This window comes from Eulemur rufifrons, chromosome 1 (assembly GCF_041146395.1).
Source record: "Eulemur rufifrons isolate Redbay chromosome 1, OSU_ERuf_1, whole genome shotgun sequence".
NCBI lineage: Eukaryota > Metazoa > Chordata > Mammalia > Primates > Lemuridae > Eulemur > Eulemur rufifrons.
Window position 1 is genome coordinate 29865495 of NC_090983.1, and position 25440 is coordinate 29890934.

At 34.1% G+C, this 25440-nt stretch overlaps 1 protein-coding gene and 1 non-coding gene across 2 annotated transcripts in view; both read right to left on the reverse strand.

Moving 5' to 3' along the window:
• Positions 1-25440, reverse strand: part of NBEAL1 (neurobeachin like 1) — a 148971-nt gene that overhangs the window by 31777 nt on the left and 91754 nt on the right. Inside the window, exons 34-43 of the mRNA XM_069468588.1 lie at positions 24463-24620; positions 21819-21943; positions 17695-17821; positions 12216-12361; positions 11462-11595; positions 9778-9879; positions 7573-7668; positions 7013-7137; positions 4290-4430; positions 438-568 (exon numbers count right to left, since the gene is read on the reverse strand). Coding sequence (XP_069324689.1) covers positions 438-568; positions 4290-4430; positions 7013-7137; positions 7573-7668; positions 9778-9879; positions 11462-11595; positions 12216-12361; positions 17695-17821; positions 21819-21943; positions 24463-24620 — 1285 coding nt within the window. The remainder of the gene's footprint in view (positions 1-437; positions 569-4289; positions 4431-7012; positions 7138-7572; positions 7669-9777; positions 9880-11461; positions 11596-12215; positions 12362-17694; positions 17822-21818; positions 21944-24462; positions 24621-25440) is intronic.
• On the reverse strand, positions 9594-9704 carry LOC138387913 (U6 spliceosomal RNA). The gene has a single exon (XR_011234011.1). It is a non-coding gene; the product is annotated as a U6 spliceosomal RNA (small nuclear RNA).

Genomic DNA, 25440 nt, shown 5'->3' on the forward strand with positions numbered 1-25440 from the left:
CACTTTGAAAGTACCCACACAGATGATATGTAAATGAATTGGCTGGCTGTTCCAATGAAACTTTATATATGTGAGTTTGTCCATGGATTTGGTACTGTTGACCAAATCTAAACCCTCACCTTATCTAACTCAAAGACTTTTAAACTAAGAAGAGTATATGGCTGAAATAGCATATGGCCATTTTTGCTTCTCTAGTAAACACTGTAGTCTGATAAATTCTCTCACCAATTCAAATTTGACTCATTTATCTTACTTCCTAACAGTACTTCCCTGGAAGGTAAGATTAGTACCATCAGTTAAGCCCTTTCACTAAGAAATCTACAGACAGAATGAACTTTAAATAATCTATAGGACATTACAAAAATGTACTGAAAGACATTTTTTAGGTTGCTTCATTAGGACTTGCTGAGTCAAATTTCTAATCTCCTATTTCTTACCATTTTGATTTTCCAAAAACTCGGGGAAATAGAAGAATTCAGGAATAAGTTCTTTCACATCATATGGATTATCCATAAGAGCTTGCCAGGTAGCTGGGATTGAATGGAACTGTCTATCTGCGCAGTCAAACCTGCATGTAGAAATTGAAAGAGAACAATAAATATTGAATGAGAGCAAAAACAAAGTATGAAACAAAACCTTTAAATTCCCTTTAGGTTTCCTAATGATCAGAGCTGCTCTTTTCTTAATTTTTCTCTTTAATTTTTACTACTAAGTGTTCTTTTTTTTTTTTTTCTTTTGATACAGGGTCTCACTCCATCACCCAGGCTGGAGTGCAGTGGCTCCATTGTAGCTCACTGTAACCTTAAACTCCTAAGCTCAGGTGATCCTCCTATCTTATCCCCACACCCAGCTAATTTATAGAGACACAGTCTTAATTAATTAATCTTATTTATTTAAATTTCATCATGGGCACTCTGGAATCTACAGTGGTTGGAAGCAGCTCAAGTGATTATGCTATGATGTATCAAGCATTCCCTAATCACACAAAGCATAAATCTCTTCTGTTTTATTTCCTTTAATATTGTTTTCCTGGATTTATTAAGTAAGTATGCAGTGGCCTTGAGTCTGATCAGGTACAGCCATGCCATAAGGGAAAATGACATTGATGACTAATTTGATTGTTTTCTTTGGTGCCTATTAATCTTGGTTTGAGGCAGAGCTGATCTTAACGGAACTTTGATTATAATTATAAACAGATATCTGACCATCTAAAAAGTCTAATGGTGGTATATTCACATTTAAGGAGAGGTATAGCTTTGAGATAAAATTAACATGCCATATAATTCACTCATTTCAAGTAGACAATTCAGTGGTTTAATTTGTAACCACCACAATCAATTTTCGAACATCCTTATCACTCCAAAAAGAAATGCTGTACCTGTTAGCAGTCACTCCCCATTCACCCTACACTCACCACCTGGCAACTGCTAATCTATTTTCTATCTCTATGGATTTGCCTACTTTGGGTATTTCATGTAAATCAGTGTGGGCTTTTGTGTCTGGCTGATTTCATTCAGCATATTTTCAAGGTTCATCAATATTGTAGCATGTCTCAACACTTCATTTCTTTTATTCATTTACAGCCAAATAATATTCCATTGTATGAATATACAGCATTTATTTTTTCATTTATTAGTAGAGGGACACTCATGTTGTTTCTACTTTTTGGTTATAAATAATGCTGCTATGAATATTTGTGTACAAGTTTTTGTGTGAACATATGTCTTCAGTTATTTTGAGTCTGTATCCAGGAGTGGAATACAGACTTATGGTGTAGACACCAGGTCTTATGGTGCCACTATGGTTTGGATACGGTTTGTTTGGCCCCATCAAGTCTCATGTTGAAATTTGATCCCCAATGTTGGAGGCAGGGCTTGGTTGGAGGTGTTTGGATCATGAGAGTGGATCCCTCTGAATGACTTGGTGCCATTCTCACAGGTCTGAGTGAGTTCTCACTCTCAGTTCTTGTGAGAACTGGCTGCTGAAAAGAGCCTGCCACCTCCCGGACTCTTGCCATGTGATCTGCACATGTCTCCCCTTCACCTTCCACTGTGAGTGGAAGCAGCCTAAATCCCTTGCCAGAAGCACATGCTGGCACCATGCTCCTTGTACAGCCTGCAGAATCATGAGCCAAATAAACTTTTCTTTGTAAATTACCCAGCCTCAGGTATTCCTTTTAGTAACCCAAAATGAACTAAGACATATGGTATTAATACTAATAATTCTATGTTTAACCTTTTGAGGAACTGCCAGACTATTTTCCAGAAAGGCTGTACCATTTTACATTGCCACCAGCAGTATATAAGGGTATCAATTACTCAACATGTTCATCCACACTAGTTATTATCTTTTTGATTATACCCATTGTAGTGGGTGTGAAGTAGTACCTCGTTGTGGTTTTAATTCCCCTGATAATTCATGATATTGAGCATCTTTTCATGTGTTTATTGAATGTTTTCATTATCTTCTTTGGAGAAATGTTTATTCAGATCTTTTGTCCATGTCTTTTTTTTTTTTTTTTTTTTAAGAGACAGGGTCTTGCTGTGTTGCCCCGGCTAGAGTACAGTGGCATCATCATAGCTCACTGCAACCTCCAACTCCTAGGCTCAAGCAATCCTCCTGTCTCAGCTTCCTGAGTAGCTGGGACTACAGGTGTGCACCAAAACACCCAGCTAATTTGTGTATTTTTTGTAGAGACAGGATCCCACTCTTGCTCAGGCTGATCTTCAAACTCCTGGCCTCAAGTGATCCTCCCATCGCGGCCTCCCAAAGTGCTAAGATTACAGGTATGAACCAACATGCCTGGGCCCTATGTCCATTTTTTAACATTTGTCTTTGTATTATTTAGTAGTAAGGGTTAGTTTTTCTTTTTTAAGAGATTACAGGGTCTCACCATCACCATGTTGCCCAGGCTGGACTCAAGCTCCTGGGCTCAAGCAATCTTCCCACCTCAGCTCTCCAGTAGCTAGGACTTCAGGTGAGTGCCACCATGCCTTGCTTGGAAGGATTCTTTATATGTTCTATATACAAGTCCCTTATCACTGTGGGCCCCAACTTCCCAGACCCCCAATACAGAAGGAGGCAAGAGGCGGGCGAGCAAAGCCCCACCTGTACCCATAGCTGCACTCCATCTCTGGCATTACTGCCCAAGCCCCACCTCCTAGTCCCCCTCAGATCAGCAGCGGCATCAGACCCTCATAGGAGCATGAACCCCACTGCAAACTGCACATATGAGCGATCCAGGTTGCGTTCTCCCCGTGAGAATCCAATGCCTGATGATCTGAGGTAGAGCCGAGGTGGCGACCTCCCACAGGAAAAACTGTCTTCCAAGAAACTGGTCCATAGTGTCAAAAAGGTTGGGGACCACTGCCTTATCAGATATACAATTTTCACGTGTCCTTTGAAGTATAACAGAATCTATTTTTGAAGCTTTGTAAAAAATCATTCATTCATAAAATCATTAAAAGCTGAAAAGACTAAGTTATACTTTACCTACTACATCTTATAGGGAGAAAATTACCTGCTTCCATGGTAAATGTAACATTTGGGGATATTTAGTGATTTGGGGGCCAAAATCTCTTCTTGAAAGCAAGGCTATTGCACTTAAGACAAAGATAAAGGACTCAGGCTAATTGTGAAAGAGAAAAGCTCAATGGAAAGAGAATAAAATAGGCAATGTTTCCATAGCTCTTGATTGGGTGGGGAAGGCAAAATGGTAGCTAAAGAATAAAAGGCCACAAGGAGACACAATGTGGGAGGGAGCTACCTGGAGGACACAGTGAGGAACAGAAGATTCACAGAGAAGTTAGTCTCCTTAGGATTGTTAGAAGAATGTGAAACACAGGTAAGTTATAGTACTCACAGGTAACACATTAATACAGTGGTATCACAGACCTCTTTGAGTTGCTGCTATAATGTATGCGTCTTTTATTGCTCCCTTTTTCTACTCCTCTTGATAAATATTTTTAAGACTGCACAGGCAATGGTTAGATTTGATTCTCTATAAATCATATCGAATTCTAAACCTCTGGTAGATTTCTCAAAAGAGTAAGAATCACAGAGGTATACTGGGATAACACTGAAAAAGGAATTCTCCATAAAAGTCACTTGTGTGAGTCAGTTTGAGTGACTCATTCTCAAACTAGTTTGGCTATTTTTAACAGAATCAAAACCTAATAAAGGAGAATAAAAAAAGACATGGCCCTGTTACAAAGTACATGACAGGAAGCAAATACTTTTCAACACTAATATGTAGTCATAAGAAAACAGCTTATTTACTCAAACCATACCTTCCACTCTGAAGCTGGATATGGAGGGTGGTGAATGGTTCTACACGGATGAGATAGTGCATGACCCCCGCAGAATTTGAATAGTGAGTACCATAATGAAACTTATCAATAGTTCCCATAGGATCCTCAAAATTTTCATATCTATAAAAAAAACCCAAAATTTTACCACAATAGTAAAATTACATAAGGCGGCATAAGTTTATATTGTATTACTGATAACAGTTTTTAAAGAGTCAGTCCTTGTTTATATGCTTTATTATTCATATCACATGATTATTCATATTATCACATCATATTAATAAATGAAAAGTTTCATTCCTTAAAACTTTTTTTCTGAACAATGAAAAATCACTAACACTGGATTTTGGAACAGTTTTGCATCATGCAATAATAATACATGTTCATTGTAGAAAAATTAGAAAACGAAGATGATTAAAACAGAAGAAACTTAAAATCAACTATAATTCCATGTCCCAGAGATAATTAACATTAACTTTTTGATGACTATTTGTCTATCCTAATGTATACATTTATATACAAATATTTTTTAACATAAAAGTACTGTACATAATGTATTATTCACAATTTATTTTTTCATTTACAAATTTCCTATTGACATTTTCTAAGTGATTGAATAGTCTATTTTTAACATGTACATGAAATTGAACTGTATCAAAGTACCACAATTTAACTATTTCTTTACTTTTAGACACTTTGGTTGTTTCCATTTTTCTGCTAGTACAAATAATGTGATAACTAGACATCCTTTTGTGCCAAGGTAATAAAAAAAATATAGAGAACCAGTCAGGAATTGTGGAAATTAATGCCTAGAAATCTAAAGGTAAAAGAAAAAGGAGATGGTGGATAGGAAAAAGACCTAAACAAGATTATGAGCAAAGGATATCTAGTGATTCTGCAAACTCTATGACGGATACTTACATGTATAATTAGTCTCAATGGTGACTTCTGAATTAGAGTGTATAAAATCTGAATAAGAATGTAGAGTTTTACAGATGAAATAAACATTGAATTTTTAAAACCAAAATAGTTATCTGGGCCAGGCACAGTGGCTCACACCTGTAATCCTAACATTCCGGGAGGCCTAGGTGAGAGGATCAATTGAGGTCAGGAGTTTGAAAACAGCCTGAGCAAGAATAAGACTCTGTTCTCTGCTAAAAATAGAAAAAAAATTAGCCAGGCAACTCCAAATAGAAAAAATAAGGTGGGCATGGTGGCACCCGCCTGTAGTCCCAGCTACTCAGGAGGCTGAGGCAGGAAGATCGCTTGTGCCCAGGACTTTGAGGTTGCTGTGAGATAGGCTGACACCACAGCACTCTAACCTGGGCAACAAAGCGAGACTCTGTCTCAAAAAAAATAAGTAATCTGTTCATCAAGCTGAGGCCAATTTCCTTTTAAATAGTAATTAGTAATATCTAGGGAAATAAAAGTTGAGAGGTCAAAGTCATTTGTATTGATGCAAAACTATGCCATTAGGCTGGGTGTGGTGGCTCATAAATGCTTGTAATCCAAGCACTTTGGAAAGCTGAGGCAGGAGCATCCCTTGTGCCTGGGAGTTTAAGATCAGCCTGGGTCACATGGCATCTGCACAAAAAATAAAAAAATTAGTCAGGTGTGGTGGCACACGCCTGTAGTCCCAGCTACTTGGAAGGCTGAGGTGGGAGGATCTCTTGAGCCCAGGAGTTCAAGGCTGCAGTGAGCTGTGATTATGCTCCTGCACCCCGCCCCTGGGCAATACAGTGAGACCCTATCTCTAAAAACAAATATGCCATTAAAATTTAAAACAACTTGTACCTTTGATTACCAATAAAATAAGTTATTCATATAAATAATTCCTGTGGAACACTGTTTAAAAAAACACAAAACCTTTTTTTGGTTATTATCAGAAGAAAGTTTGACTAATGACAGTGACTGAATACATATATACACAGCCAAGTTCCACTGGTAAATCAAATCAAATAATAAACACATCAAAAATTCCTAGGGAAGATTGGCAAAGAAAAAGTAAAAAAAAAAAAAGTACCATCTACTTTCAAATGAATCTGTAACTAAGTTAGTTTGCAAAATAGTTCTTTGTTTTTATTATTAGAAGTCATAACTGAAAAGTTACCCACAAGTTCACATGGAGAAGAGGGAAATTAAAATCAGATTATTTTTTTGCCAGTGAGCAGCTTGCTTCAAAAAAAATTGTGAGAAGTTGACAGGTGGATCATTAATAAATAAAACTATAAAAATTTTTTTTCTTATTAAATGATACTATCTAAATTCCTACACATTTCATTGTTCTTTATTCACACTTATTGGATGACAGATTAGTATTAATTTTATATCTAAATATTATATTACATGGATATTTTTATATACATCTTAGTTTAGTTAGGTTATAAAGTCTAAAATACATGGGAAGAAAAATTTCAAGGACCTATTACCCTTTAGCATATACATACTACAAGATAAAAAGAAATTCTGAGCTACATTAACATAAATTTGTTGAAGAAGGCAAATCAAAAGAACTATATTTAAGATATTTAAAAAGCAACCAAGATATTTTCAAGAAAACTTAGTGAAGCAAATTATAAGACTCTGATTATCAAAAGTAGTTGTGCATTTAAAAATAAAAACACACATTTGGTTGGCCATAGTAGAAATCCATAAAAATTCAAACAAGCAATGGATATCTTTCAATAGGAATAAAAAGCACTTACTTTTCTCGCATAGCTTTGGCATTTTTATCATTAACTACCCCAATTGGTTTCGAAAGATCTCGAAATACAGCAGGGTTATTAAGATCCAACTCTTCTGAAGTATAATCTTGTAAAATCCAGGGAAACTAAAAGAGCCACAGTTTACAATTTAGACATTCTTTCCTAGAGAAGCTAACATCTCCATATCTAATAGCAAACACTTACATAAAGACAAAAAGAGATAGTTTCTAAAAGTATTTTTTCACCTCTTGCAAATATTTATTCATCTTTAGTTCAATAACTAGAAGGAATATTTCCTATAATACCACTGGAACATTTTCAATGAAGTGAATGAAAAAAGGCTTTTATTTTTTAATTACTCATCATGTTTATATACTTTTTGAAAATGGGGGAGGGGGAGGAGGTGGGAAAAAAAAAGAAGAAAATGGGGTAGAAAATATACAGAAAGGAAAAAAGTCTTATATATTTTTAAAAAGTCTAAAATAAATATCATGCATATAATTTGTATATTATAAAGTCATAAAGCAATTCCACATTTATGAGATTTATGTAAAACTTACCACAGGATACTGTGCAAGGTCATTATAGGTTCTTCCTGCCATTGTATTTATTTGAATGAGGTAGTCAAAATTTGATATCTCTCTGTTCACCCATTTCTAGACAGCACAAAAAAGAGCAATTTATCCAAATTAGATAATCTACATCTCTAGGAACTGGTAACTATTACTAATTATACCAATATAACCTTTTGCAACCATTATCTCCATAATCTTCATAATAAAAGAAATGGGCTAAAAAATAAATGTTTAACAGGAAGATAAATCAATAAAGTTTTCCTAAATTCACTTCCTTTTAAAAATTGGTCTCTAGAAAAGGAACAGAAAATTTAATATAAATACTACAGTGTAAAAGGTCTTGATAAGAATTAAGTCTTTTGGGCTGATCTGAGTATGGTGGTGTTCACAACTAATTGATCACAACCAGTTTCACATTCCTTTGTTCCTTCTCCACTCCCACTGCTTCACTTGACTAGCCTTAAAAAAAATAAAAAACTTAAAAAAAAAAAATTAAGTTTTTTCTTAAAAAAAAGACTGTCTTTTCTTCAATTAAATATTTTATTTGAATACCTTAAAATTTTTAATTCTAGGACTATCCCACTTTGAAAAGTTTGTTATAAACTAAAATTTTAATAAATATACATATTAAAAAATAATATTTTAGTATTCTAGAACTATCCAAAAATTTTCATGAAACTTTATGTTAAGTATCCTCAGAGAACTACCTTTATAAAGCCATGGTAGGTGGGATTTTGCTATATAAGACACAAATTTTCTAAAGAAATAATCATTATTTTCTATTAATTACCTCATTGTATCTAGCCTTCTAATTATTTTACATAGTCGGGGTGTGCTTGAGAATTTTGCTGACAGATTAACATTCATCTTTAAGTTTACTGTGTGCCTTAAGCAAAGGATATTTATGGTGAACAGTGAGAAGTTAAATCTAAATATATAGATTTTATAGAAAGCCCAATTATTCTTGAGTGCCAGGTTGAGGAACTTAATAAAGTGTATTGCATAGGCAACAGGAAATGTACTTTATTAAGTAAAACTTATTTCACTGGCAACAGCAAAGAATTGCTGATGGCTCTTGAGAAAGAGCGATACTTAAGAAAGATTAATGCATAGGTGGAGGAAGGAGAGAGTCAGGAGACAAAAGACCCTGATTAAGAGACGACTAATAGTCCTAGAAAGCAAATAATAACAGTCTTCCTTTGGGTCCTGGCAGTATAAATTCAAGAAATGTTGGCCAGGCACAGTGGCTCACGCCTGTAATCTTAGCACTGGGAGGCCGAGGCGGGAGGATCGCTTAAGGTCAGGAGTTCGAGACCAGCCTCAGCAAGAGCAAGATCCCATCTCTACTAAAAACAGAAAGAAATGATTTGGACAGCTAAAAATATATATAGAAAAAAATTAGCCGGGCATGGTGGCACATGCCTGTAGTCCCAGCTACTCAGGAGGCTGAGGCAGGAGGATCGCTTGAGCCTAGGAGTCTGAGGTTGCTGTGAGCTAGGCTGACGCCATGCCACTCTAGCAGAGGCAAAAGAGCGAGACTCTGTCTCAAAAAAAATAAAATAAAATAAAAAGAAATGTTGAGATATGAGTGAGGCTATAAGTCCTGAGTATTAGTTAGCTTTACCTAGGCAACAGAGTGAGACTCTGTCTCCGAAAAAAAAAAAAAATTAGCTTTACCTGGTACAAGGATTGGAAATTACTTTTTGTCTTTTTTCCATGGAACTTTATGCATTTTCCTGGTTTTTTGCTTGTTTGTTTGTTTGTTTTTTACCTCATGTATGGATTGTTTTTATTAGTAAGTAAAAAAAACCCCATTTTTAATTTTTTAAGAGAGAAAATTATTGAAGGATGTACCTGTGAGCTGATTGATATGGGGAGCACTATCTGTATGAGGGAAACAAAGGAATATTCAAAGATAATTCAAAAGATCAGTCTGAATGGAAAAATAGCCATAGTAATAATCAAAAGAAAATAATCAGAAGAAGTGAGTTTTACTTTTTTTATTTTTTAATATGGCACACTTCACGAATTTGCGAGTCATCTTTGCGTAGGGGCCATGCTAACCAATCTTTTCTATATTGTTCCAATTTTAGTATATGTGCTGCCAAAGCGAGCATGTAAATTTTACTTTTAAACAAAAGTCTGAGATAAAAAATGAACACCAAAACAGCAACTGCTAAAATTTCCTACCTGAGTCAATCCTGACGCCTTGAATAACTCCTGTGGTGATCTGCTTCCGTAACTATTTGGAGAATGAAGTGACAACAGTCTGCTATATACTTTGTTTCTAACCTGTAAAAACAGCATTTTATAGTTTAAAAACTAATCAAGATAAATTTGGATTATAGACTTTGTAACAGCTTTATTGAGATATAATTCACCTTTTTAAAGTATAAAATCCAGTGGTTTTTCAGTGTATTCACAGAGTTGTGCAGCTATCACCATTATCTAACCTTAAGAAAATTTTAATTGCCCCAAAAAGAAACCCTGTATTCACTAAGAGTTACTATCCAATTCTGCCTCCTTCCCATTCCCTAACAATCACTAATCTAATTCCTGTCTCTATGGATTTGCCTATTCTGGACATTTCATATCAATAGTGGGTTATGGTTTTAATTTCTTTACTATACTTGGTGAAGTCAAGACATGTATCTTTTGTGAAAGTTACAGTGTATAATGGAAAGATCGCTAGACTTTGAATCAGAAAACTTACTCAAGTCTAGTTCAGATTTAGTGCTGTTAATCATCTTGGCAAATCAATTAATTTTCTGAGTCTCATTTGTAAATTAAACATAATCTCTACTCTTACAGTGTTATGAATTATTCAGGGCTATACAAACGTAAAGTAATAAAATTCACCTTTGAACTTCAGTTTCTTCGTCTATAAAAAAAAGGAATAATGGAATGTGCCATATTTAATCTCTAGGTTGTTATAAAGATTAGATACTACATATAAATGTGCTTTAAAAACTACAAAGTTATATAAATGTACATATTTAATGGGCAGATTTAGCTTAATTACATGTCACAGCTTTTGTATTTTCCTATGAAGGAAACACATGCTTTGTATTTTCCTATGAAGGAAAATTTATTTGTAATAGTAAAAGATACCTTTTGTAGAAATAAAGTAAAATACTCTTTAAATGTTCAGACATTTAATCATCTATAAGTAAACCTGGGCTCTACACAAGAGATTAGTAGTCATTATATTAAACTGAGTCCTCTAAGAAGCAAATGCCAAGACAGAATTAAGCATGCAAGGATTTTATTAGGGGAGATGCCTATGAGAGAAAACGAGAGTGCTAGGCAAGGTGGGAGGAGCTGTCAGATCACAATACAAGTGTGACTCCAAGTGAATGAGAGAAAGAAAGAAGGGATTGGGGCCAAGCATCCTAAAGGAATGAGCTCAAGCTCACACAGCTAGTGAAGCAGACAGTACATGGGCCTAGATAATTTGGTTTCAGAGCCTGTGTGCTTAACAATTTACACTACCTAAGAATTTATTGTATTCCTAGAAGAAATAGATGTCCTATTATGATTGAACTTGAACTCAACCTAATTTAATAAATCTAGTCATATCTTATATATTGTATCCATTGTATCCAATGAGGCACCTATTGATTGACACTCAATAGTCTACTGACTACTTATCTAACCATATATATAAAAACTGAAAACCATCACTCTCCCAACACTCAAACATAAACAATATCAAACAAAATTTCATACACTGAATAGCCCCCAAGGTATATATATTTTCCTCTAATATTTTGTCTTAAAAGAATACAGCCTAAAGTTCCATTAGAGCTCACTAGCTGGAAAATTATTTCAAGCTAATACTTTGGGATTTTCAGAAAGGTACCACATTATATACCTCTTTTTTAAAATTGAGAAAGTAGTTGGATTGGTCAACATGAAAAATCTCAAGGGCTGATCTCCTTAAGTTGTAACGCCGTAGGTGAATCTCTCGAACTTGAGAATGAGGCCACTTGAAATCAAAGCCTACTCCTGAAAACAGAAGAAATCTAGTGACTGAGGTACCATATAAAGTTACTCGTGCTATGCAGAAAATACCTCCTAGTTCCTGACAAAAGTAGCAATTAGGGAAAACAAATTCAATTTCTATATTACACAAACCATTTGTTAAATTCATTGGATGTTTAAATTGTTTCTTTTAAAACGATTTCACAATTCTATAGCTATTCCACTGCCTTCCCATGAGAATAGAGAATAATTCTGAATACTGTATTTTACAAACAGTTTTCTTTTTCTCTTTATGTTGGTATCTTAGATTTAATCATCCTTTTATTATCACATAAAGGATTAGGTGAGAAGCCTACAGGAATACATACACATACAAAAATATGATAAAATTAAGATCGTATTTTATACCCTAATTTATAGCAGTCCCCTCTAGCCAAACCTTTTAAAATATATTAATAATAAAGATATTCCTTTTAATACATTGTTGAATAAATTTAACTCCATATTGACTTTCCGTTTTTCCTTTCACGTCATAGACTGTAATTCCCCAGTCCCAGCTTACTGCTTTCTTCTTCTCATTCATTATTGAAAAACTGGATACTTAATTATTGAACAATAAAAATTATTCTCACAGAACTCCTTACCATCTTCTTTTTCAATGCTGCCATCATAGAAGTAAATATGTTGAGTAGTGATTTCTAATCTGCCAGGAATGACATCAATTATTGTAATGAGTTCACAGTCTTCCATCAACATCAATTTTTCTTTTTGATCTTGTTCTTTTTCATCACTGTAAAAACAAATAAAAAATACTGAATAATTTATCTTTCTCAAATGGAAAAGAATACCATATTCAAATATAAATCTCATGTCTGTAAAATTAATGTCCAAAAACAATATTTGAATTACTTACAAAAAATTCTACTACACACTAAATTACTTAAATATTGTCCAAATATTTTTATTTTTCAATGATTCAGTTTCATAAAAAATATGCTTTACATTCTAATTTTAAATGAGCCCATAAAACAAAATATAGTGAATCTTTAATACAATTAACAGAGGACAGTTCAAAATGCAGCAATATTGGTCATATCATTTTAGTTATATTCTGTGAGACATGAATTGACACAGGGAATATATGAATCTATGAATAAAAGATTGTATTATTAGTGGTGTTTTGTAAATAATTATTAGAAGTATTAAATAGGATTCTTAAACTGTAAAATGAGACTTTCAACAGTAACTAAAACCAGAGCATCATAATCACAGTATCTACCTGACAACACAACTGGAGATAATATAAAAATCTACTATTGCCATACTTTACTTAAAGTGAAGTATCCTTATACTTGGAGGAATGTTATCATTTATATTTGTTGGAGAGAGTAACTAGAAAAGGACATTCTTCTAGTGGTCTAGGTGACTTTAGCTGAGAAGTATGGAAATGGGTGCTTCTACCATTCATAGTATGTTATTCAAGTAAATCTTTTAAGCCAGCTGCTCTCTGGTCCTAGATATTTCAAATCCACCTCATGTCCAAGTTAGCAATGACTAAGTTTAATTTTGTTTCCAGTAAGTTTCTGTGAAGAAGGTCTGCAAGTATTAACAACTTAGCTGGTAATATCGCAGCCCTTTACTTAAAGCTAAACCTCAAAACAAACAAAAAAATTAAAGCTAAGCTTTAAAGAAAAAATTACTAGAAAGAATGTTTTCCTAAACAGTGAAATTCCAATATTTACAATAAATGGTGTAATGAGTCACCTAAAAACATAAATAACCTAAAGGTTATTTATATTCAATGACAGAAAATGTTTCGGTTATTAAGTTTACAATGAATGAGACTGACACCCTTTAAGTTCACCATTCATCAAAGAAAGAAAAAAATTCCAATTAAAAGTCTGACTAATCTACTCAAGATATTAAATAGTTCCCTATATAACTACTACTACCCAGTTCCCTGAAAATAACCAAGGAAATCTAAAAAAGTAATTGAAAAAATATGAACAAAAATCCCGATTATGTCAACAAAGGATACTACTGAACCTGGTCAACTTGTAGTATTAAAATAAGCTTCAAAGAAATATTTGCCATGTGTAGTTTGTAATTTACACAAATTATATACTTGGGACACAGCTACTGATTTTTGGCTGAATATGCGGCTTTATGAACATAGGAAGTAAACATTGGGGCAGATATGTAAATCATGAACTTTGAATGTATTCCCTAAGCCACATACAAATCCACTGGCAAAAGGTGGCGGTCTTACTGGGATCAAGGGGTTTAAATACAACTTCTAATCAATAATTGGCTGACCACCAAGTTAGGCTGACCCAGAAGCCACCCCTAATAGACCAGGTTTTACATCAAAAAATAAAACAAAAACCCCAATGAATAGAGACACCACTGGCAACACATGCAGGTTAAAATAGAATTAGTTCAGGAAAGTCACTAAACAGACAGACAAACAAAAACACAACATTAACAACCATCATCAAGAAAGGAAATCATAAACTAGAGTGGCAACAATTTATTATCTAAAATTTAGAGTTTTTACAAATATTATGAGACATATAAAGAAATAGGAAAATATGATCCATAAACAAAAAAGCAGTAAAAAGAAACTGTCTCTGGAGGACCTTAGATATTCAACTTAGCAAAGACTTCAAAATAGCTAACATAAATATACCAAAAGAACAAAAAGAAATTATGTTAAAAGAACTAAAGGGAATTATAGCAATGGAGCTAGTCAAATAGAGACTATATATAGAGAGAAATTATAAACGTTTTTTAAAAAATGTAAATTCTGGAGTTGAAAAGTACAATAACCAAAATGGAAAATTCACCAGAGGACCTAAACTGAACATGCAGAAAAAAGAAGCAGGGCTCTTGAAGACATATCAATAGAAATTGTCCAATCTGAAAAACACAAAGAAAAATGAACCAAAGAGAGTGAAAGAGCCTCAGAGGGTCACCATCAAGTGAACTAACATATGTGCAATGGGAGTTCCAGAACGAAAGGAGAAAGAAAAAGGGCTAGAAAAAATATTTGAAGAAATGATGGCTGACAACTTCCTAAATATGATGAAAAAAATTAATCTACCCATCTATGAAACTCAATGAACTCCAAGTAAGATAAACAGAAAGATACCCACAAGCAAACACATAGCAAAGGTGTTCAAAACCAAGGATAAAAATAATCTGAAAGCACTATATGAAAAAATAAGACATAGAGAATTATAATGAGATTAATATCACACTTCTCACCACAAACAATGGAGGCCAGAAGGCTGGCAGATGACATATTTAAAACGCTGAATGAAAAAAATTATCAACCAAGAATTCTATATCCATCAAAACTATCCCTCATAGGCCAGGAGCGGTGGCTCACACCTGCTATCCTAGCATTCTGGGAGGCCCAGGCAGGAGGATCACTTGAGCTCAAGAGTTTGAGTCCAGCCTGAGTAAGAGTGAGACCCCATCTTTACTAAAAATAGAAAAAATTAGCCAGGTGTGGTGGCACACACCTGTAGTCCCAGTTCCTCGGGAGGCAGGAGGATCGTTTGAGCACAGGCATTTGAGGTTGCTGTGAGCTAGGCTGACACCATGGCACTATAGCCAGGCAACGGAGTAAGACTCTGTCTCAAAAAAAGCCCACAATATCCTTCACAAATGAAGACAATGGTACTGGGACAACCGGATAATCAAATGCAAAAGAATAAATTTGGATGCTTACATCACACCATATACAAAAAGAAACTCAAAATGGATCAAAGATCTAAAACAGAAGAGTAAATCTGCATGACTTTGAATTAGGAAATGGTTTCTCACATCTGACACCAAAAGCCTAAGAGACCAAAGAAAAAACAGATAAATTAGATGTAATCAAAATTTAAAACTTCTGTGCATCAAAAGATACCATCTTGAAAGTGAAAGACGACCCTGTCAGTGGGAGATAATATTTGTAGATCATGTAACTGATAAGGAATTTATATACAGAATACACAAAGAACACTTATAACTCAATAGTAAAAAGACAACTCAATTTAAAAATGGGCAAAAGATTTGCACAGATATTTCTCCAAAGAAGACATATAAATGGCCAATAAGCATATGAAAAGATGCTCAACATTAACAGTCACCAGGAAAATGCTAATGAGATACTACTTTAAACCCTCTAGTATGGCTATAATAAATTCTTTAAAGCACAAGGAAAATAACAAAAGTTGGGGTAAATGTGGAGAAATTAGAACCCTCATACATTACACTGGAAATATAAAATTATGAAGTCATCGTAAAAAACAGTTTGGTAATTCCTCAAAAGATTAAACAGAATTATCATATGACCCAGCAATTCCATTCCTAGGTATATATCCAAGAAAATGGAAACATATTCACACAAAAACTTATACATGAATATTCACAGAATACTATTCATAATAGCCAAAAAGTGGAAACAACCTAAATGTCTATTGACCGAAGAATGGAAAAGCAAACAGTGATACATCTACAAATGGAATATTATTCAGCCATAAAAAGGCATGAAGTACTATGATAAACTACAACATGGATGAATCTTGAAAACATTATTACAAATGAAATAAGCCAGACACAAAAGGACACATATTTTATGATTTATAGGAAATGTCACAAAATACACAAATCCACAAAGACAGAAAATAGATATGTGGTTTCCAGGACTTGTAGGGAAGGAAAAACTACTAAAAGGTATAGGATTTCCTTTTGGGGCGCTAGAAATGTTCTGAAATTAGACAGTGGTGATGGTTGTATAATGTAGTGAATATATTAAAAAAACACGGAATTGTATACTTTAAAATGGTAAATTTTGTGTTATGTGAAGTATATCATGATTAAAAAAAATAAAGACCTCCCTGAACGACAAACTGAGAGAATTTGTGACTATCAGACCTTCCTTACAAGAAATACTCCAAGAAGTCCTTCAGGCTGAAAGGAAATGACATCAGATGATAAATGAATAAACACAAAGAAATAAAGTGTAAAAATATGATAATTATGTAGGTAAATATTTTTTAAAAGTATAAAACACAACAGAGAGATGAAGAACTGAATATATTTTATATTTGCTTAGAGGAAGTTTTTAAACTATAAATTCAAATTTTAAAAATATATCTAAGACTATTCAGGTTATCTATTTCTTCTTGAGGGAGGTTTGGTAATTTGTGTCTTTCAAGGAATTTGTTTAAGTTGTCAAATTTACTGGCATAAAGTTCCTTTTTAATCACTTCAGTATCTATAGGAATATCTCCTCTTTCATTCCTGATATAGGCAATTTAGGTTGTCTCTCTATTATTCCTAATCAGTCTGGCTAGAGGTTTATGATTTTTTCTATTTGTTTGTTTTCAATAACCATCTTTTTTTTTTTCCTTTCTTTTTCTTTTCTCTTTTTTTTTTTTTTTTTTTTGAGACAGAGACTTGCTCTGTCACTCAGGCTGGAGTGCAGTGGTGTCATCATAGCAACCTCAAACTCCTGGGCTCAAGTGTTCCTCCTCAGCCTCCTGAGTAGCTGGGACCACAGGCATGTGCCACTGTGCCAGACTAATTTTTTCTACTTTTTATAATAGTAGAGACAGGGTCTCACTCTTGCTCAGGCTGGTCTCAAACTCCTGACCAACCTCAAGTGATCCCAGAGTGCTAGGATTTACAGGTGTGAGCCACCGTGCCCTGCCCTATCTTTTGTTTTCTTTAATCTTTGTTATTTGGTTTTCTCTTTCATGAACTTTTGCTTTTATTATTATATTTATAATTTTCTTTCTTCTGCTTAAGGGTTTGTATTTCATGCTGCACATTTCCATCTAAACACAGCGTTAGCTATATCTCACAAATTTGATATATTGTTTTCATTATCACTCAGTTCAAAATATTTTCTAATTTCAAGGTCTAGCTCCAAGTCATCTCAGTTCTAAAAAGCTTTCCTCAATAATTTCAGTTAACGTTGATAGACACTTAATAGCTGATATAGCATTAATTGTTGGACCTTAGAAATACATAGTGTTAGAATTTCAAGCAATTATCTTCCAAAATTTTGCAATCCCATTTCTGAGAAGAAAATAATTTAAAATGATTTCAAATACTTATACATACATGTTTACTCTGGCTGTTATGTCCTCTTCAGGAAGGTCTAATTTATCCTCCACCATATCATTAACTTTTACTTGTTTCACTACTTCCAAAAGCAATGAATCACTGGAAGGCTGTGAATGTTGGATACCTGTTTAAAAATAAAATAGCCATTAGACACAAAGTAAACAACAATATTATAGCCCTTCTGTAATTTGTGACCGTTAACTACATGTGTATTATAAGTAAAGAAGGTACTAAAATTTAAAGTAATCTATGGTGTTTGATGGTGATTGTTAACAATACTATTCATGTGGTAAAAGGAATAAATGTTTTAAAAGTATGGTATCTATTTTTAATGATGGTATTATTTGTTTCAGAAATAGGCCAAATACTTTCTTTAATCATATTTAATTCTAAAGGATGCCAATAAATAAGTCAAAGGAAGAATTATGCTCATTGTATTAATGTAATAGAACTACTTTTACTGTGTATTATATTTGTACTAAAGCAATACTAAGAAAGAACACATGACAAATTTTATTTATTTGTTCATTCATTCACTCTGTCACCCCAGGTACAGTGCAGTGGCACCATCATAGCTCACTGCAACCTCAAACTCCTGGGCTGAAGTGATCCTCCTGCGTCAGCCTCCCAAGTAGCTGGGACTACAGGCATGCACCACCATGCCTGGCTAATTTTTTTTATTTTTTTTGGTAGAGACAGGGTCTTGCTGTTGCTCAGGCTGGTCTCCAACTCCTGTCCTCAAGTGATCCTCCTGCCTTGGACTCCCAGATTGTTAGGATCACAGGAGTGAGCCATTGCACCTGGCCACAAATTGTCTTTAATTGGGAGATAATACATAGACCAAGAGATGAAGTGTTATTTTCTGGAGGACATGAAATTTAATACATACTCTGGTACATACCTATGCAATAAATGTAATATATTTTATAAACTAAATATTCTGTAAGAAGGCAGGGCTGGCGTAATGGAAAGAACATGGGCTATGAAGTGATAAACCCAGATTCAAACTTTGTTCTGCCATTTATTAAGCCATATGACCACTTTGAATCTATGTTTTCTTAACTCTGAAATGGAGACTCAATCACAGGGTTGTTACATAATAACACAATACTACAAATAACTACAAATAACAAAACACTATAAAAATGGCAAATCGTCCTGTAACTTCTCAAATGGTGTCACTGTTCAGACATAAAATGAATCAACCTACTGTACAGTTGCATTTTTCTGTGTAAATCTGCTTTCATCATACCTTCCTCTACATTGGGAAGTACCAGCTCATACCTTTCCTAGAACAAGTCTATAAGTATTTCTACTAAACATGTTTTTTCATGAGGTCTAATATAAGCATGAATTTCAAAGCATATGAGAATGCAACAAAAACTGAAAAGAAGAAAGCCTAGATAATCTGATACAAACAGAAAACTGACTTTATGTGGATGTGTGACACTATTCCATTAAGAGTATAAGTTTAAAATCTGATGTAAGATTGAGAGAGGATGGAGGATGGGAGAGAATGCAGCAAGGAGGCCAGTTGGGAAACTATTTTAAGTTTGAGGAAGGACAGCACCAAGCTAAGCCATGGAAATAGCAAAGGAAATGAAAATAAAGAAAATTCAAAGGATATGTAAAAGACAGCATCAAAAGAACGTTGTATCTAAAAAGCTAGTATGCGTAGGGGCTTAAAAGATATGATGATAAACTTATGGATAACATGGATTTTAATTTGAGCAACTAATATATGAAGACACTGATAACTATAAGATACAAGAGAAGCAGAACCTAGGGTGAGGAGCAGACAAACTAGAAAAGATAATAAATTCAGTTTCAGAAATGTCTTATGAAGGCTGCGGAAGAGGTATCTCAATAGGCAGCTGGAAACGTTGGTCTAGAGTTCAAAAGGAAGGTTAGAAATAGAAGGAGAGATGGGAACGCATCATTACATATATAGTGGGGAAGCCATGTGATCACCCAGGAAGAGTATACACAAGCAAAAGGCAAGATGGCTAGGCATGGATCTTGGAATACCATCACTGAAAAGATAAACAGGAAAAAGGTTTTAGAAAAAAAGACTAAAAACTGGTACGAAAAGTAGGAGGTTAAACAGCAGAGAAATATACTTACAGAGGAGGGTAATTAATAAATGCTTCAGAAACAATGGAAGTAACGTAAAGACTAAAAATAAGTTGTAGAATTTGGCAATTAGAAAAGAGTATGTCTAATAAAGAAGTATGGACAAAAAATTTTCTTAAACCAAATATTTGTAATGATCACATTTAAGAATATACTTTCTTTTTGACTATTCAAATTCCCTAATTTATAAGTGGGTGTGTTCCAAAGGATACTTCATAAATTAGTTGTTGAGAATTCACAACGGACTTCCCATCAAAAATAATATTACAAACAATGATTAGCTTTGTAGGTTAGCCCATAATGTAAACACTATTCTGTATATCTGTAATGGATTGCTTACAAAACAAAACAAGAAAACAATTTTTTAAAAAGAACACCATGAATTCTGGCAGCTGACAAAAATATTTTACACAGATAAAAATAAGGAGTACGTAAAATATTTTGCAGTTAATTCTGAAGTGTACTTCAGGGAAGGAACTTTAAAGGCTTTAAAGATTAACACCACTGGTTTTTTACTATTTCCAATTTTACTTTGAAAAGTATAAATTTTTTCTTCTGTACAATTTTATTGTCACCATTATACTTAGTGTACAGTTTTAAAAATAATGATAAAAATTGGGACAAAAAAAGAGAAAGAACATGGTTTTCTTAGACTTAAGACAATTGAGACCAAGAAGAAGGGACATAAAATTACATTTATGTGCATGTATAGAGGGGTAAGAAGGAGAGGAAGAAGAGGGAATTTCCTGGAGTGGGGTTTCTTGGCAAAAATCACGAAAATAAAAGGGAATACTATTCCTTAAGTAACTGTTAGACTGAAATCATTCAGCAAAAGATGTTTGCTATGTGATAAGGACAGTTAAATTTCAAGGAGTAGAAAAAGTTTAACAGTCTCAAAAAACTTAGAGAGAAACTATACACAATTGGCTGTTGCTATATGTAAGATACACTCAGAGTTAGTGTTTGTATCCTAAGTAGGGCCATTATTTTGCATTAGGAAAATCATTTACCATATCTGATTTCTTTTAGAATATAAGACTCTAAATGGCAGGAATCATGCCTCTCTTGATTAATTTTATGACATCAAATGTATTGGCCATGTGTTAAGGCAATTTAAAAACCAAGATCTAAAAGTTAGTATTCATTTCATTTATAACTACAATTTAGTATACATATGACTGCCAATGACTCTTGACAAACAAGATTTGATTTGGGAGTAGTTCACAGAACTATCTGCAAAAACAGAGAGATGACAAGTGAGATGGTTAGAAAAGAAGGGCTTCAAAAACCGAGTTGTAGAAGTCCCTTAAAATCTCTTTTGAAATATTGTCAGGTTAAATATTTTTAAGTACTTTTTTCTAGAAAAAGGCACTGACTCATCTAAGATATTAAGGGTCTAGAGTTCTATAAAAATGGGTTATGAAAGAAAGTCCTAAAAGATTGCTAAGAATTCTAATCATATCTAACATTAACATGAACCTCAGTCTTGATGAGCAAAAAAACAGGAAAAAGAACATTGTTTCACTGTAAGGGACATAGTAGTTCAAATGAAGTATAATTTTACTTTATTTAATTAATTAATTTTGGGGGGTAAGCATGAAAATGAGGTTTATATAGGAGAGAAAGTTAGGATTATAGGGCAAGAGCAAGATATAGGTTTACAGAGCATGATACATATGCCACCGAAGACGACCAGGCCCAATGTCCCAGCAAAGAGAGAGCAAAAGGAAGGGCACAAAAAGAGCAGTATAATTTTATAATTTAAAAAATTTTTCGAGCAATGATAATCAATGGAAATATGAAGTTATCTTGGATATAGGCCAAATTTAATAGCAGTGAACATGTATAATCATTTAAATATCAATTATAGAATGCCACCCTTCCTCTGTAAGTAAATAATTTTAAGACAATTAACAACACAACAATAACCAACCCCACCAACATTGTCAATATCTTCAATAAAAAATTAAACAGTCATTGGAACTCACCTACATTATCTCTCAGGGCGCTAGCTTCCTCATGGGTTTTGAAATTATAATTCGGCACCAGTTTAAGTCTCATGCGGGAATAATTTTCTACATTAGCTAGTTTCCAGTGAATTGGGTTCTGTTTCCTAAGAATATTCAGAAGCAAACAAGTAAAATCATTTAGCTTCAAGTTACTTTAAAGGTACTTTCTCTTTGTTTAGCACCATTTTACAAAAATGTTTACATTTATTAACTCGTTTGATTCCAATAACCCTCAACCCTGAGAGAACCAAAGTGAACCAAACAGCTACAGTTTATTTTTTAAAAAATTCTGTTTTTAGAGACGGGGTCTTGCTCTGTTGCTCAGGTTGGAGCGCAGTGGCACAATCACAGCTCACTGCAGCCACAAACTCCTGGCCCAAGTGATCCTCCTGCCTCAGCCTCCCAAGTAACAAGGACTACATGTGGATGCTATCACACCTGGCTAATTTTTCTTACTTTTTTTAGAGACAGTGTCTCACTTTGTTGCCCAGGCTGGTCTTAAACTCTTGGCTTCGAATGATCCTCCTTTTTTTTTTGAGATGGAGTCTCACTCTGTCACCCAGGCTAGAGTGCCATGGCGTCAGCCTAGCTCACAGCAACCTCAGACTCCTGGGCTCAAGCAATCCTCCTGCCTCAGCCTCCTGAGTAGCTGGGACTACAGGCGAACTCCTGACCTCAAGCGATCCTCCCGCCTTGGCTTCTCAGAGTGCTAGGATTACAGGCATGAACCACCGCACCTAGCCTCAAGTGATCCTTTTGTCTCAGTCTCCTGAGTAGCTGGGATTACAGGTGTGAACCACCGCACCTGCAGGCCACAGCTGCAGTTTATACATGAGAAATCTAAGACAGACTAAATTATTTGCTCAAGATGTCATGAAGTTTACAGGTAGTAGAAATAAGATATGAACATGGACTTTCAGACTTACAGTTTGACACCATTACTTTTTCACTGTTAAATGGAAGTTCTTAACTATTTATAAAGTTAGTTTATGTTTCTAATATAGTTTTCAAAATAAAAAATAATTTTAATACAAATTAATATAATTGCAAATGGATCAAAGATCTAAATATAAGAGTGAAAATTATAAAACTCTTAGAAGATAGGCATAAATCTTCATAACCTTGGACTTGGGAATGGTTTCTAAGATATGGCACCAAAAACATATGCAACAAAAGTAAAAAATAGATAAATTGGACTTCATCAAAATTAAAATCTTTTGGGCATCAAAGGCCACTATCAAGAAAGTGAAAAGATACCCTACATTTAGGGTAAAATCATTTATCTAGTAAGTGTATTATTGAGATTATATTAAAAAAAAAAAACTCTTTACAACTCAACAAAAAGTCAAACAACCAATTTAAAAACGGGCCAAGGACTTGAGTGGACCTTTCTCCAAAGATGATATAGAAATGCCCAACAAGCACATGAAAAAATACTTGACAACATTAGACATTAGGAAATGGAAAACAAAATCATAAGATACTACTTCATACCCACTAGGAAGGCCATAATGAAAAATCAGGAGATGACAACTACTGGTAAGGATGTGGAGAAACGAGAACCCTCATACATTGCTGCTGAAAATATAAAATGATACAGCAGCTGTGGAAAATAGCTTGGAAAGTCCTCAGTAAGTTAAACACAGAATTATCATATTATATGACCCAGCAATTTCACTCATAGTATATACCCAAGAGAATTAAAAACAAATGTTCAAACACTTGTACACAAATGTTCACAACAGCACTATTCACAATAGCCAAAACGTGGAAAACAACCTAAATGTGCATCAACTGATGAATGGATAAACAAAAGGTGATATATCCATACAATGGAATATTATTCAGCCATAAAAAGGAATAAAGTACTGATACATGCCACAACACAATGAAAACATTATGCTAAGTGAAAGAAGACACAAAAGACCACATACTGTATGATTTAATTTATAGGAAATAATGAGAATAGGATAATCATAGAGACAGAAAGGAGATTAGTGGTTGCCAGGCACTGGGGAGGATGATAATGAGGAGTGACTGTTTTGACTGTTTAATGGGTGCAGGATTTCCTTTTGAGGTGATAAAAATGTTACGAAGCCAGACAGTGGTGATGATTGCACAACATTAGGAATGTATTTAATGCCACTGAATTGTACATTTTAAAGTGGTTAAAATGGCAAACTTTCTGTTATGTGTATTTTACCACATTATAAAAAGAGCTATTAAAAAAGATAATATAATTTAGCAAAACAGAAGTGACTTAGGATCAATTAAATAAGTTGTAAGGTCAAACACGCAGCATCATTAACCCTAGCTGAAAGAGGTGGTATCAGAAAGACAGAAATAAACTGGTTCAACACTTATTCCAAGTCTAAATACAATCAACTTTATATTACAGAGTAAAAGGCAGAGAAATAACTGCATGGTGAAAGACACTTACATACCAACCTCTAATCATCCCAAATCTATAATTCACCAAAAGACAATAAAATTAATTAAAAACAGTCTTTTATTAATATAAACTAAACATTTAAAAAATTGGAATAAAGAGGGCATTAGCTCAAAAAGTTCTAGACCAGAATTCTAAAGAATAAAGAGTAATTCATAAATGACTTACTCCTACCTTTCAGCCCAAGGTCCCCTTTCACATCTAACATAGAGCTGTATTGCCTTCCAGTGTCTAAGAGTGGCTAACTGCTGGCTGCTAAGTTGTTTAAGCATATTATTATATCTCAGGTTCTCTTGGCGTGCTTTTCGATTAAATGGCTCCACAAAAATCTCCTAAAGGAAGCAGCAATAAATTAGAGCCTCAAATTACATATTTATAGATATATTTACATTTTAATATCATTTAAAAAATTTGACCAATGAAATCATGCAGTATGAGAAAGAAGCTGGTAACTAACAGGGTTTTTCTATTCCATTAGAATCATTTTTTTTTGATGAAGCATGATATAATTCTATCTATAATCTATTAATATTTTTTAAAACTTAAAAAAATAACTAGCCAACAATAAACATGTGAAGAACTTAAAAAAATGAAAACAGTGTAGCACAGGCTGGAGCAGTGATGATCACAGCTCACCAAAGCCTTGAATTCCTGGGCTCCAGCAATCCTACCACCTAAGCCTCCAGAGTAACTGAGACTACAGGTATATGACACCATACCCACCATATTCTTTTCTCCATAGAAGGGTGTCTCGCTATGTTGCCCAGGCTTATCTGGAACTCCTGGCCTCAAGCAGTCCTCCCACCTCGACCTCCCAAAGTGCTGGGATTACAGGCATGAGCCACCGCACCCTCCTATGTTTATATTCTTTTACCAATATCACCCAGTTCTAACTAGTGAAACTTAATAATACACCTTGAAATTGTGTAAGTTCTCCAATTTTGTTATTCTTTCCCAAAATTGCTTTGGTTATTCTAACTCCTTTTTATTTATAATACATATATATTTTAGAATCAGCACATCTGTATGTACAGAGAATCTTCCTAAGATTCTCACTGGGACTGTATTCTTCAAGATCAACTTGGGAGAACTGAAATCTTAAGATGACTTAAGACTATTGAGTCTTCTAATTTATGAATATAGTGTCTTTTC